General features: G+C 43.2%; 1 protein-coding gene across 1 annotated transcript in view; it reads left to right on the forward strand.

Moving 5' to 3' along the window:
- The first annotated feature begins 393 nt into the window (after positions 1-393).
- Positions 394-16,081, forward strand: part of LOC115792164 (arf-GAP with Rho-GAP domain, ANK repeat and PH domain-containing protein 1) — a 59,866-nt gene continuing 44,178 nt past the window's right edge. Inside the window, exons 1-8 of the mRNA XM_030746591.1 lie at positions 394-480; positions 1,286-1,368; positions 2,226-2,278; positions 13,523-13,996; positions 14,260-14,358; positions 14,434-14,617; positions 14,708-14,812; positions 15,524-15,628. Of these exons, the coding sequence (XP_030602451.1) occupies positions 1,286-1,368; positions 2,226-2,278; positions 13,523-13,996; positions 14,260-14,358; positions 14,434-14,617; positions 14,708-14,812; positions 15,524-15,628 (1,103 nt within the window). The 5' untranslated portion in view covers positions 394-480. The remainder of the gene's footprint in view (positions 481-1,285; positions 1,369-2,225; positions 2,279-13,522; positions 13,997-14,259; positions 14,359-14,433; positions 14,618-14,707; positions 14,813-15,523; positions 15,629-16,081) is intronic.

Below are 16,081 nucleotides of genomic sequence, written 5' to 3' on the forward strand. Positions count from 1 at the left end.
ACACATACAGTTTACACTAATATGACCTTATATGACTCAGTAATGGGATGTAATCTTAAAACAGAAACTTCCTGGTGTGGAGGGTGGAGTTAGAGTAAAATATGACCTAAAAGGAAAAAATGAAAAAAGGCTGAGTTATGACTGTGTGCTGTTTGTACCATCCTCTGAGAACCTGGAACACCTGAGCTGCACGTCCACATGAATATGAATCACTGGATCAGCTGAACCTCGCTCAGCTGTGGGTCAAAGGTCATCCGTATTTTGAGGCTTCGGGGCAGAAAACAGAAAGGAGAGACAGAGGAGGCGGAGCTCACACAGACACACACAGGGTGGATTTAACACTGTGTGTTTAAGAGTGCAGCTGCAGCTTGATGACGTCACACATGCGGAACACGCTCACACAGGTCAGACAGGTAAAGAGGCAGCCAGGTGAGCCGCAGTATCTCAGGTCCCGACCCCGAGGAGCTGACGGACACTGAGGTAAAAACAGCTCCCACGGTCTGTGTGTTTGTGTGTGTTTGTGTGTTTGCATAGAGTCTGAAGGTGGGAAGTGCAGCTTCCTGTGAGCGGATCACTCAGAGATTCAAAGAAAACTTCACGTGTTTCACTCTGACTGACAGAGACTTATGCTAACCAGCTCAGATTAATGATTTCAGATTAATGAGCTCAGACTCGTGTTTAATGGAGACGTTTCATTGGTTCAAGAAGAATTTTCCACTCCGTCTCTGGAAGTGTGTTCCTGCTGGGATCTTATCAGCCTTCCATGTTTCTTCCCATCTGTGATCTCAAGGTTTCCGGCAGCAGTTTGTTCAGAGTCTGATTTTTTATTCAGGCTTTCTGATTTATGAAAATGCTTCCATAAATCTTCAGTTTCAGCAGCACGAAGCATTGTGACAGATCTAAACTTCAGGAACAAATGGTGATCATTTACAGCAGTTTGTGTGACAGTTTTGTGATTAAACTTGTGTGTTTGTGGAGTCTGTGCTGAGAGCTGCTCTCAGACCCGCCTCACTGTAACTAAACCTGAACTAACTGATCCTGAACCAGTCTGAGGAAACTCACATCCTGACACCTGCTTCTCCTTCTTACTGTTCAGAAGAGCGAGCCTGCGTATGCTCACAGAGGAGCAGAACAGTGATGAGTCATTATGAGTGAAATATTAAGCTATGACTCCATCTTCACATTAATAATTGCCTCCATCCAAGAGCAGAATATTCCAGATCACAAAGATCAGCTCGATGCTGTGAGACAGCCGACCCTCTAACAGCCTCTTCCTGTCCTCCAGATGACGTCTCCTCCTCCTCCTCCCGTCCCGAAGCCTCGCCGCTGCTACAGGGACAGTCGAAGCTCCACCTACTCTCTGGAAAGGTGAGTTCACCTTTAAATCTATGAAACCACTTCAGTCTAATTTGATTTATTTCATCTTTCATTGAAGTCGAGAGACAAGAAAACAGAAACCGAGCATGAGCACGATGAGGGTTTATTTTAGAGAGCACAACAGACAGTAGGGGGCAGTGCTGAGCAGTACTGCTAATCTGGATATCGGGCTGATACCAGGACCACTGATACTGTCCCTATGTGGGTGGATCCACCCCTAGCAGGGGTACGGTGGAGTGGAGCCTCTGTGGAGCTTTTCAGCAGGTGACTGACCTGCACCTGATGACGGCGTGCAGTGATTGGTTAGTTTGTAGGGCGTCTGAGAGTGTGCAGAGTTTAGTTTTATCCAACAGACTCACACAGCGGGCAGCCTGTGAGCACTGATGGTCACTCCTTCTCTGCAGAGCTGCATCAGGATGCAGCCCGGCCGGGTTTACGTGAACCTCAGCCTGCAGCGCTTTTCCAAAGTCTTCATTCTGGATTTAGTGGCGAGTCAAACAGAATTCCACCGGGAATCCAAAGTCTGCTGATGACGCACGCTGAACACGAATCACACAATCAGAGAACTTCGTATTCTCAGGAGAACTGAAATGAACGTCACATGAAAAAGACGGGATTTATAAATCTTTTTATTAACAGCTGTGACGATGTTCATGCAGTTTGGGTCAGACTGGCCCACCTTATAGAGGAGAGGCTGCATTCAGACATACGCTGTGATCACTGTTGTGAGATATCGACAACACCAGACACACACGCACACACACACACAGGCTTTAAACAAAGGATGTTACAGATCATATCTTTAATCTTTCATCAGCAGAAACCGATTCTTTATGTTTGTGTTTCAGAGCTGATGAAAATCTGCAGCCAGCTTTGTCTGATGGAGCTCACAAGAGCACAGGTACACACACACACACACACACCTCAGCAGGGCATGTTTTTAATTGGTCTGCCCATCCACCAATCAACCACTCGGGTGTTTATGATGTAAGCATGAACAGACAGAATTAGGATGACCCTGGAAATAAAATCATCACATGTTCATGAAATAGTGTAAAACGCGTTCACGCTGGGGGAGCCCTCCTCCTGTTCCTGTTCTGTTGCAGGAGCTCCGCCCATCAGTACCTCTACCATTAGCTCATTAACTAACACAGCTTCACCAAACACCAAACTACAGAACAAAGCTGCATCTGTATGGATGCTAAGGAGGAGACCCCCAACCATCCAGGGGGCAGGACTGCACACAGAGGATGGTGGGAGTTGGGGCACAGGGGTAAAGGTGGGGGTGGGACAGGTCCTCCACCTGGTCAGGCTGACGTCATTAACCTTCCTCAGGTGTAGCTAACCCCCAACCCCTTCAGCTCCAATAAAGACAAGAGTCTTCTCCAACACAGGAAACATGCTGATGTGTAACAGGAAGCTCCCAAAGGAAAGAAAACAGGAAGTTTCAATGAAAACAAGACACATAAACAACCGGGCATCAAAACAGGAACCAAAAGACAACCACTGAGCGATGAAGCATGGGAACAGCAGGATCAGCCAGCTGCCCCGAACGCTTCGAGCTGCTTCCTGCTAACAGTCACGTTCACTTCCTGTCATCAAAGAGGCCAGACTGCAGATCTCACTGAGGCTGATCATCAATCAGTGATCATTAAATGTTACACAGGTTCGATCCTGCCTGTCAGCTGCTGCCATGTTTCCACTGCGGGCTGCTGAACCGGTTTGTTTGCAGGGTGGAAACTCCTCCTGCTGTTTGTTCACACAGAAAACTGATTATCTTAAACCAGTTTGTCCTCCTGCTGGTAATTATCTCTGCGACCATCACGTCACGTCACGTACTGCTGCCTCACTACAAACACACAGTGAAAAACTCACAAAGTGAACCTGTTTGTCCACTGACCCACACAGCTCTGCTCACAAAGCTTTTATTATGAAAGATTCCCTCAGTGAACATTACAAGACTTTAACTGTGAAAGATTGTTACATTACTTTTATTTTGAAAGTCTCAGATAGCACAGCAGGCTCAGTTATATTACAGGTAGATTATTGTGAAAATGTCAGTAATATTTCAGACCTTTGATTATGATACTCTTACTGTGAAAGTCTGGATGAAAGTATGGGACTCTCTGTGAAAGATTCTGTGGTATTACATGACTCTTATTGTGAAAGTGTTAATTATCTTTACTGAACTCTTATTGTGAAAGTGTGACAGAGTCAGTAATTTTACATGACTTTTATGTTGAAAGTCTTACGGGGGTTTTATTGTGAAACTCTCACAGTAGACTATGGCCATTTCTCAATACTCAAGTCCGCAAGTTCGAACTTCCCAAGTATGGGGGATTATTATTCAATTGGAACACCATCACAGTTCAGCTCCAGTGTTTCTGTCACCTTGCAGCTTAAATTTACTGACTGCTTGGTTTTTCTGTGTGTATAGCGAGCCTCGAGAGCCCGGTCAGCTGACAGCTAGCGAGGCGAGCTGCCTGGTAAAGCATCAGCAATGGACATCTCCGAAAACATTGGAGCACTTTTTGCAATTAACCTGTTAACTGGCAGCACTAAAATCACCTGAAAAACTACATAATGCCCTCTGGTTATTATTGGCTCTGAACAACCCATTTCATAGCCTATTAACTATGAAGGGGCTATGCAATATCTTGGTAAAACGAGCAGATATCTGAGGTTTACACATTTACATTCTCACCTGAAAACATATTAAAAATTTATTTTTTGTCACATAAACAGTCATATTTCAACCTTTTTGGCTGCTCTCCTCCACTATTGCTGCATTTGAGTTTTGATGTGCAATGAATCATGGGATATGGTAGGCCACGAAGGATACACTGGACCCATCCTTCAAATTTGAGAAACAAAGGATGCATTCGTCGACTGCATTTGGAGGAGTGTTCGAATTTGGAGAGCCTTCGTCGCCTCGCTGTGACATAATTGGCCTACAAATGTGGCCATTGAAGGATGTGGTCCCTAAATTTGGACACAGCTGATGAGACAGATAATCTATGAAAAAATCAAGCTGCAATCAGAGCCAGGTAAAATGAGCAGATATCTGAGGGTCTTAGCATTGTCAATCACTCCTCGTGTACGCGCTGCTCACTGTACTAATGGCGGAGAAACAACTTACTTATCTGCCGTCATCGGTGGCCATGCTAACTATAAGGGTTCTAGCCAGAAATTTTTTTCAGCACAGCGCTAATGCTAATTATTAAGCTAATGCTAACGGCTAAAGGCCACTCCCACTTGTTAACTGAGTGACGGCATATATAACCAGACAGCACCTCTGAAGCCTAGGCAGTAATCACAGTCTTTGTGAGCGTGTAGTTACATTTCTCGAGATGCATGTCAGGTTAGGTTCAAAGAGGATTTCCGGGTATGTACGTAGGACCAACGCAGAACTCTAAATCAGGCCTTATTGGATCGATAGAGTGATAATTTTGGCATATAATCCAGAAAAACACTTACATGTCATGCATTTAATGTGCCGCAGAGTGCCGTTTCCTTCCACTAATGGGTTTGCAGAAATCACGTAAAAAGCATATACAATAAAAACATAATCCAGATGTTTTACCGATCAGCTGCTAAAAGCATTTCCTACATTCGAATATCAGCCACCATGTTGTGAGCATAAACTATTACGTTTTTTGATGCATCAACAAGAAGTGACATCATCTTGCTGGGAACTGCAGTTTTTTTCTTGAAAGCCTTTAATAGCTCCACTGGTGCTGAAAACTAATGTTGGACTATGGCTTTTTGAATACAAGCAGGGCTGCAACTATCGATTACTCTATCAGTTACTGATTCAATTAGTCAAGTAATTGGATAAGAAATCATTTTTCGTATTAACAGTTCATCTCCATATTTTAACTTCCGTACTGCAGATTTTTCTCTGTGTTAAACAAACAGGGTGGATGGAGCAGCTACAAAGTTCTCTGTTCTTCACCTGCTGATTCAATTCAATTCAATTCAATTTTATTTATATAGCGCCAAATCACAACAAACAGTCGCCTCAAGGCGCTTTGTATTGTGGGTAAAGACCCTACAATAATACAGAGAAAACCAAACAGTCAAAACGACCCCCTATGAGCAGCACTTGGCGACAGTGGGAAGGAAAAACTCCCTTTAACAGGAAGAAACCTCCAGCAGAACCAGGCTCAGGGAGGGGCAGTCATCTCCTGAGCCGGGGGGGCTGAGGGGAGAGAAAGACATGCTGTGGAAGAGAGCCAGAGATTAATATCAATTAATGGTTAAATGCAGAGTGGAGTATAAACAAAGTAAATAAGGTGAATGAGAAACAGTGCATTATGTGAACCCCCCAGCAGCCTAGGCCTATAGCAGCATAACTAAGGGAGGGTTCAGGGTCACCTGATCCAGCCCTAATTATAAGCTTGATCTTAAAGGAAAGTTTTAAGCCTAATCTTAAAAATAGAGAGGGTGTCTGTCTCCCGAATCCAAGCTGGAAGCTGGTTCCACAGAAGAGGCGCCTGAAAGCTGAAGGCTCTGCCTCCCATTCTACTCTTAAGTATCCTAGGAACCACAAGTAAGCCAGCAGTCTGAGAGCAAAGTGCTCTGTTGGGGTGATATGGTACTATGAGGTCTTTGAGATAAGATTGGGCCTGATTATTCAAGACCTTGTAGGTGAGGAGAAGAATTTTAAATTCTATTCTAGATTTAACAGGGAGCCAATGAAGAGAAGCCAATATGGGAGAAATATGCTCTCTCTTTCTAGTCCCTGTCAGTACTCTAGCTGCAGCATTTTGGATCAGCTGAAGGCTTTTCAGAAAGCTTTTAGGACAGCCTGATAATAATGAATTACAATAGTCCAGCCTAGAAGTAATAAATGCATGAATGAGCTTTTCAGCATCACTCTGAGAAAGGATGTTTCTAATTTTAGAAATATTGCACAAATGCAAAAAAGCAGTCCTACATATTTGTTTAATATGTGCATTGAAGGACATATCCTGGTCAAAAATGACTCCAGGATTTCTCACAGTGTTACTGGAGGCCAAAGTAATGCCATCCAGAGTAAGTATCTGGTTTGACACCATGTTTCTAAGATTTGTGGGGCCGAGTACAAGAATTTCAGTTTTATCTGAATTTAGAAGCAGGAAATTAGAGGTCATCCAGGCCTTAATGTCTTTAAGACATTCCTGCAGTTTAACTAATTGATGTGTGTCATCTGGCTTCATTGATAGGTAAAGCTGAGTATCATCTGCATAACAATGAAAATTGATGCAGTGCTTTCTAATAATACTGCCTAAGGGAAGCATGTATAATGTAAATAAAATTGGTCCTAGCACAGAACCCTGTGGAACTCCATAATTAACCTTAGTGTGTGAAGAAGACTCCCCATTTACATGAACAAATTGGAGTCTATGAGATAAATATGATTCAAACCACTGCAGTGCAGTACCTTTAATACCTATAGCAAGCTCTAATCTCTGTAATAAAATGTTGTGGTCAACAGTATCAAAGCTGCACTGAGGTCCAACAGGAAAAGCAAAGAGATTAATCCACTGCCAGAGGCTGTGAGAAGATCATTGGTAACCTTCACTAATGCTGTTTCTGTACTGTAATGAATTCTGAAACCTGACTGAAACTCTTCAAATAAACCGTTCCTCTGCAGATGATCAGTTAGCTGTTTTACAACTACTCTTTCAAGAATCTTTGAGAGAAAAGGAAGGTTGGAGATTGGCCTATAATTAGCTAAGACAGCTGGGTCAGTGATGGCTTTTTAAGTAGAGGTTTAATTACAGCCACCTTGAAGGTCTGTGGTACATAGCCAACTAATAAAGACTGATTGATCATTTTTAAGATAGAAGCATCAATAATTGGAAAGACTTCTTTGAACAGTCTAGTAGGAATGGGATCTAATAAACATGCTGCTGGTTTAGAGGAAGTAACTATTGAAGTTAACTCTGAAAGATCAACTGGAGTGAAAGAGTCTAAACAAATACCAGCAGTGCTGAAAGCAGCCGAACATGAAGAATAATCTTTGAGATGGTTATGAATAATTTTTTCTCTAATGTCTAAAATTTTATTTGTAAAGAAATCCATGAAGTCACTACTAGTTAAAGTGAAAGGAATACTCAGCTCTACAGAGCTCTGACTCTTTGTCAGCCTGGCTACAGTGCTGAAAACAAACCTGGGGTTGTTCTTATTTTCTTCAATTAATGATGAATAGTAAGATGTCCTAGCTTTACGGAGGGCTTTTTTATAGAGCAACAAACTCTTTTTCCAGGCTAAATGAGCATCTTCTAATTTAGTAAGATGCCATTCCGTCTCCAGCTTACAGGTTATCTGCTTTAAGCTGTGCATTTGTGAATTATACCACGGAGTCAGGCACTTCTGATTTGAAGCTTTCCTTTTCAGAGGAGCCACAGTATCCAAAGTCGTACGCAGTGAGGATGTAAAACTATTGACGAGATAATCGACCTCACTGGGAGCAGAGTTTAGGTAGCTGCTCTGCACTGTGTTGGCACTGAAGAGCATAACAATGAAGGAATTAGATCCTTAAACTTAGTTACAGCACTTTCAGAAAGACTTCTACTGTAATAAAACTTATTCCACACTGCTGTGTAATCCATTAAAGTAAATGTAAATGTTACTAAGAAATGATCAGACAGGAGGGGGCTTTCAGGGAATACTGTTAAGTCTTCAGTTTCTATGTCATATGTCAGGACAAGATCCAGAGTATGATTAAAGTGGTGGGTGGGCTCCTTTACATTTTGAGAGAAGCCAATTGAATCTAACAATAGATTAAATGCAGTGTTGAGGCTGTCATTCTCAGCATCTACATGGATGTTAAAATCACCCACTATAATTATTTTATCTGAACTGAGCACTAAATCAGATAAAAAGTCTGAGAAATCAGACAGAAACTCTGAGTAAGGACCAGGTGGACGATAGATAATAACAAATAAAACAGGTTTTTGATTTTCCCAATTAGGATGGACAAGACTAAGAGTCAGGCTTTCAAAAGAATTAAAACTTTGTCTGGGTCTGTGATTAATTAATAAGCTGGAATTGAAGATTGCTGCTACTCCTCCTCCTCGACCTGTGCTTCGAGCATTCTGACAGTTACTGTGACTCGGGGGTGTTGATTCATTTAAACTAACATATTCATCCTGCTGTAACCAGGTTTCTGTAAGGCAGAATAAATCAATATGTTGATCAATTATTAAGATAAGACAAGATAAGATAAGATAAAACTTTAATGATCCCACGACGGGGAAATTTGTGCATTACAGCAGCCCAATACAGAGAAAAAATGAAAAGGATAAGTAGAACAAATAACTAAACTAAAAACTAAAATAGAATAAAATAAAATAGCAAAAATCTATACACATATACATAAGCACTATATACATAAATATATATATATATATATATATATATATATATATATATATATATTAGGGATGGGACTCGATTAAAAAAATTAATCAAATTAATTACAAGCTTTGTAATTAATTAATCGAAATTAATCGCATTTTAATCGCATTTCAATATTTGACATGAGAAATATTAATTTAAGTTTAGTTGATGAATAAATCAATATACATAAGCTTAAACTTCAAAATCTTGTTTATTTTCCCACCAGTCTACTACACAGACCAACGAAGGGTGGAAGTGCTCCTGTGATAAGCAAACTCCTGAAATTAAAGTTAAGCATCATAACTGGATAGTTTTATTCAACATTAATGTCTCACTTGTTATAGTTGGAAATTAATCATTCTCTCAGCTGTATTCCTTGATGTTGAAATGTGTTATGCTTGTTTTAACAGCTTATTTTGAATTAAAGACTTAAAATTAAACCACAAATAGGAGAAAAAGTTCGTTCTCCGTTTAACAGCTGCTTTTACACAGCTGTGCTTCGCACTCACGTTGCTAGGTGACATGAGCTACGCAGAGGTGACGGCAGCTGATATGAAGGCTAGCCGCTCACTTCCGGCCTTTGTGGTGTTCGTGGGCTGCGAAAGACGTGGGCCGGGTCCTTCGCAGGATGCGGCCCCTAATTTGGACATTGTGCGTCGATATAATCTGTATGCCTGGAACTCGTGCACTGAGAAACGCTCCACGGTGCAAAGTGCGATTAAAATGCGTTAAAATTTTTAACGCGTTAATTTCCCCGTAATTAATTAATCGAAATTAACGCGTTAAAGTCCCACCCCTAATATATATATATCAGTGTCAATACCCACATTTAAGTATACACACATATACACACACGTCAAAACACTATATACAGATATCAAAATATTATATACATTTGTAGCCGGTAAGGTACACAGCATACACGGTATGCATTATATGGGTGAGTGTAATAAATAAAATGTATCTGGACTGTATGGATAAAGTGATGGCAGAGGAGGTAAAGTGTTCAAGTGACTCAAGACATTATGATTTGTTATACAGTCTAACTACTGTTGGGATGAATGACCTGCGAAAGCACTCCTTGAGGATGTTTCAGTCTCTGACTAAAGGAGCTGCTCAGTTCACCCACGGTCTCATGCAGAGGGTGATGGGGGTTGTCCATGATGGATGTCAGCTTTGCTAACATCCTCCTCTCACCCACCACCATCACAGACTCTAGAGGACATCCCAACACAGAGCTAGACCTCTGCACCAGTTTGTCGATCCTGCTCCTGTCCCTTTCGGTGCATCCACCCCCCCAGCAGGCCACTGCGTAGAAAAGGGCAGATGCTACCACTGAGTCATAAAAAGTCTTTAACAGAGTCCTGCAGACACCAAAGGACCTCAGTCTCCTCAGCAGGTGTAGTCGACTCTGGCCCTTCTTATACAGGACGTCTGTGTTTGTACTCCAGTCCAGCTTGTTATTGAGATGAACACCCAGGTACTTGTAGGAGACCACTGTCTCCATGTCCTTTCCCTGGATGTTCACCAGTGCTGTAGGGGGTGGCTTCCTCCTGAAGTCTATGACCATCTCCTTCGTCTTGCTGGCGTTGATTTGGAGTGCGTTGTTCTCACACCAGCCGACAAAGTCACTGATGACCCCCCTGTATTCCTGGTCGTTCCCATCTGATACGCATCCGATGATGGCCGTATCATCTGAGAACTTCTGTAGGTGGCAATGGTCTGAATTGTACCTGAAATCTGAGGTGTACAGACTGAACAGGAAGGGTGAGAGGACAGTGCCCTGTGGAGCCCCCGTGCTGCAGACTACTACATCAGACACACAGTCATGGCACCTCACATACTGTGGTCTGTTGGTGAGGTAGTTGATGATCCATGCGGTCAGCTGACTGTCCACTCCGGCTCCCTCCATCTTCCCTCTCAACAGTGCAGGCTGGATGGTGTTGAAAGCACTGGAGAAGTCAAAGAACATGACCCTCACAGTGTTCCCTGCCTGCTCTAGGTGATTTTTATTAAATCATTTACTAACAGGGACTTGGAAGAGAGAGACCTAATGTTTAATAATCCACATTTAATCGTCTGATCAGGTGGTTGATGAAGGACCTCCAGCTGTTTCCAGTAAAGGTTTTAAGGTGGTTACAGGAACAAGAGCTCCTTTCGCTCCACCTGAGCTCACGTTCACAGTAACGGCTCTGCCTGTTTGACGGACTGCATGTAAAACAGCTGCTGTTGTGTGTTAATTGAAAAACTGTGGGCTGCATGAACTTAATGCTGTAATGCTTTTTATTTACAGTAATTTACATTTCTACTGCAGCTCTATTTTTAGGTGCTAATCAGGGATTAAAGCATAAAAAACATTTTGACGGAGCCCCTCAGTACTGACGGGGTGGAGAGGGGTGCTTCCGTACCAAACGATCACTTGTGCTAATGTTAGCCCCTGCTAGCAAACTGTGGTTATAGGTCTCTTCTGGTGGCTACAGCTAAAGTAAAGAAAAAATAACAGCTGATATTCTCTGCACGACGCGCGCGCACAAACACACACACCCACTCACAGCACAGAGCAGTGGGGGCGTGGAAAAACTCGTCAGTGATGATCCACTCCTGTTAAAGGGTCGTCTTTTTCCAAATGACGGAAATCTGTCAAAGCAACAGAGAACTAATGTGGATGAAATGCTCCACTTACACAGAGACCCCTGAGCTGCAAAGTTAAAATGAAACATCGAAGCAACAAATTTGTGTTGAGGATTTTTAATAATCGAACTGAGTTACTTGAAGAATTGTTGCATCCCTAAAATTTGCATTAAATGTTCAGTTTGTGTATCAAAATACATGAAGGTTGGTATTTACCTTTCATGCTGGGATGTTTTTCTGTTGAATAGGAAGCCTGAAATTTTCATTTGATATTCGTTTATCCTCTTACTTCTCCTCGCGTTCATGCTGGGTGTCATTTGTAGCCCACGAAATCAAGCACACACACCATCGTAGAGATCAAACATACACATTGTGAATGAAACTGCCCGTGCTCTGTGGTAGATTGCACATTGCGGTGAAATGATACAGGCACAAATGGCAATAATAGCAGCGACCTAGCCAGGGCGGAGTCTGCGAGGTGCGCTTCTCGTAGAGGGCGCAGGAGCGCAATCTTTGTTGGATTTGAATCAGTGCATTTGTATCCAATAAAAGCAAAGATGTTAACCCCTTAACTGGCAGCAAAAAAATCACCTGACAAAAACTACATAACACCCTCTGGTTATTATTGGCTCTGAACAACCCATTTCATAGCCTATTAACTGGCTGCGTCTGGTCCGCCGGCCGAATGAAGTGCATTTATATGGCAGGCTAGACCCGCCCATTTTGACTGACACCTCATTCGGCCAATCATGTTAAGAAATGGGTTTCCCAGAGCCAATAATACTCAGAGGGCGTCACGTAGCTTTGTCAGGTGATTTGGTGCAGCCAGTTACATGATTGGCCGAATGACGTGTCAATAAAAATGGGAGGGTCTAGCCTGCCATATAAAAGGGACTACAAACGGCCCGTCACCGGGCCCTTGCCAGTTAAGGGGTTAACAAAGAAATTGGACAATATTCTGGCAATTTAGTGATATTTCCACAGTTGTGGTCTTGACTGATCTTGAAATAAAATCCCGAGTCCTCAATGTCCGAGTCCATGACAAGACAGAGACCATCAAAAAGCGGTCTCGAGACCAAGACCGGTCTTGAGTACTACAACACTACTTGGTTTTAAAAACGTCATCTCTGAATAAAAACATCATACATGTATACGCATCTCTGCTGCTTACTGAACAAAAACAGGTCAGATGTTAAAATTGTTATTATTTTCCAGAAGACTTCCAGCACTTACAACAGACAGATGTTTGGAATACAGTCAAATAAATATTAACATTTTAAAACATAATTTGATCATTTCTGGAGCAGGCCTGTCATCAGTCTTCACGATCTCCATGAACAGCATCAACATGCCGAAGCGATGTTCCCATTCCCGGTGAAAAGGCTCCCGTGTTCCTGATTAAAATATTTTTAATATCAGTTTTATTGATTTGCTCAGGAACAAATGAAACACTGAAATAACCAAACATCAGCCATTAGAGATTATCTGAGTGAACTATATCTGTGTTTAATTTCCACTCAGCAGCAAAAGCGAGCGGGAGTTTTGAAAATGATGTGCCAGCCATCAGGCGTTCTCCCCACGTATAACGAGCCTCATCTGGCCGGCAAGTGGGTGGCTGCTGTTAGAGCAGCGGGACGAGCCTCTCCAAAACATCGGAGCACATTTGTATTTAAGCGATATCTTGATAAACTGAGCAGATATTTGATGTTTACACATCTACATTCTCGCCTGAAAACACCATAAAAGTTTATTTTGTGTCACAAAAGTGGTAAAATTTCAAAATGTACTTACAGTTTTAGCCACTCTATTCATTTGAGTGTCATTCGAAATGCATTCTGGGATACTTGGCTGCACCAAGTCCACACAGGTCACCACCGATGCAGACTCGATAAAAGGGGCAGAGCAAGAACACATCCGGGTATTTTGAGCAAACTTGCCTTTATGTGAACTTTGATTTGGAACAGTACTTGGGCTGAGAGTGATGACGTTTCACAAGTACACAAGTATGCACAAGTATGCATGTTGACAAATGGCCTAGATCTCTACAGGGCAGGACTCTTAATGTGAAAGTCTCTGAACTCTTTATTGTGAAATGATGATGATGTCACTGTGTCCTCCTCCTCAGATGAAGACGCTCACAGTGCGTTGAGTCATAGCCTCACCTTCCCAACTTTGGCCGGTGTGACTGGCGTCATCGCCACCAACATCCCATCACTGTCAGGAATCGCTGCTACCATCGGAGGCTCCACCCCCCCTCCACCCCCCTCCTTAGACAGCATGACTAATAGCCTTACCACCCACATTCCTGACTTAGCAGAAGCTGCTAACACTGTGGCTAACCCTGCTTCATTCACTTCATCACCACCAGCAGTCAAGACAAGTGCTGCTGCATTAAACCCCACCCCCTCTACCACACCTGCCCCTGCTGCTAACTTGGGCAGCATTCTTAACTCACTGGCTAACATTCCCAGTTTCACAGGGATTGTTAGTGGTGTGGGTAACCTTGCTGAGAGCTCCTCTCCATCAGCCCCATCACTCCCAAAGAGTAAACCCCGCCCATCCTCGCTGACAGGATTTGCAACTGGAGACACTCACACAGGTACAGTCACCAAAAATTGAAGTTTATATTTGTAATGTAATGCCAGGAGGTTAAAATCTGAAGTTAGAAAACAGCATAATTTCCCAGCTGGTACAGAAGTGTCAGAAGTTCAGGTAATCACCTGAGGTGGTGCACAGGTAACAGGTAAACTGCTCAGGTCAACAGAACATTAAATATTCTGTAAACTTCAGAGAATTCAGACCTTTTGGGGGACATAGAAACTTTCTAACACCTATTCTGTGTTCCACTGAACATTTGTCCAGATGTTGGAGCACTGTCACAGCTGGTGACATCAGCTTTAGACCCTACTGCCGGAGTCGTGCTGCCACCTGTAGAGGGTACTGCAGGGGCCACAGATGAAGGTACTGTGTGTTTCTTCTGCTGGTCTTCCTCCCACTGTCCCTCGTCTAAATCCAGTTTCATGGTTCTGGTTCCAGTTTTATCTCCAGCTCCTCAAAGCACCAAAGCAGAAAACCCATCTGCCACCATGCTGGCCTGCTGGACAACCCAAGAGGAAGCTGACAGTGATTCGTCCAATGAGGGGGAAGATCCAGGTGTTAGCACCGCCCCTTCCACAGCTGAAGAAGATCCTGCTTCTGCCCCAATGACCAATGATGACAAGTGTGTACAGTAACAAAAAAATGTGTATAGTTACAACATCAACAAAAAAAAACATCCTTCTGATGTGGTGTTGTTGTTTTTGTTCTGCAGAATTTTGTCCATTAATTCAGGTCGTCTCAAACCCACTCGGCCAGCCCCGCCCCCACCCAGCGCAGCGGGCCGATCAGGAAAATCAATGAGACAAAAGACACCGAGGTAAACACAAGTACACATAACCTGGGGTGAAAGTACTGCGTACCACTAAAAGATTCTGCAGTGCCTGGAAGAGAGGAGCGGCTGTCTGCTGTACAGCCATCATTCAGAACCGGTCACGGCTGCACTTTGGGCCAGAATAGATCCGCAAGCAATAAACAGTCTAAACACGACTTAATCAGTTAATAAATATCTTTTTTTTCTCATTTCAAGTTGTTTCTGAACTGTTCGTGCTATGCTGGACCCTCAATTCACTAACTTCTCTCCCCTCAGAGCTCAAGGCTTTCATCAACAGCCAGCCTTTAAAACGTTCACCGCTACGTTTAGCCTGTTAACTGGCCACGTCCACGAGATGTATGTAGTGCGTTTTATATGGCAGGCTAGAACCTCTCATTTTGATTGACACCTTATTCAGCCATTCATGGCCTGCCACATAAAACGCACTGCGTATGTCCTGTGGACAGGACGTGGCCAGTTAACGGGCTACGACATGGGTTTTCCAGAGCCAATAATAACGAGAGGGCACCACGTAATTTTTTCAGGCGATTTTGGTACAGCCAGTTAACAGCTTAATGTCTGTCTGTTTGATACAAAATATCCCAATTAAAAGCACAGAGCCAGAATACGTGGAGGTGGTCAAACTGCTTTCACCCCTGCACATAACTCCTGCAATGATAACAACCTTCAGAGGGTTCAAGTGTGTCTGTCATGCAGGGCGGCCACCATCCGAGTGTCGAGGAAGAAGGGCGCCGCGGGGAGACCGGCTCCTCAGAGCACTGTTGTCCGGGCCAGCTGGTTGGACGTCTGGAAGGGGTTCAGGTAACATCACGATCATCACCAGCTTTAAGTTTAAAAAGGTGCTGCTCTATGTTCACTTCTCAGAAGCAGAGCTGATGTCAAACCACTGGGCATGGAGGGACCTAAAGGAGGACCACAAAGACCTGGCTCTTTTCGTGGACCAGGTTCTTGAGTGGTCCGTGGTATGTTAGATTAGATTACACAGATGGCGCCTGTGTTTGGCCTTGCCGCTCTTGTCTCTCGTTGGAGGAGTCTTACATTGCTGCTCGTCATTGTTTGCAATGCTGTTTTTACAATTTTTTCTTATAATGTGTCTGCTGCTCGAATCTATGATCGGGGCACACTGCTATACATTAAGGATTCAATAGACAGCTACTGTGACAGCTGGGGCAACTTCTGTAAAGTTTTTCCACCTCCCCTTGTGTGTTCCTCACCTGAGTGCCTGCTACAGTGTAAAACCCACAGGACTCTTAA

Source organism: Archocentrus centrarchus, chromosome 14 (genome assembly GCF_007364275.1).
Source record: "Archocentrus centrarchus isolate MPI-CPG fArcCen1 chromosome 14, fArcCen1, whole genome shotgun sequence".
In the NCBI taxonomy this organism is placed as follows: domain Eukaryota; kingdom Metazoa; phylum Chordata; class Actinopteri; order Cichliformes; family Cichlidae; genus Archocentrus; species Archocentrus centrarchus.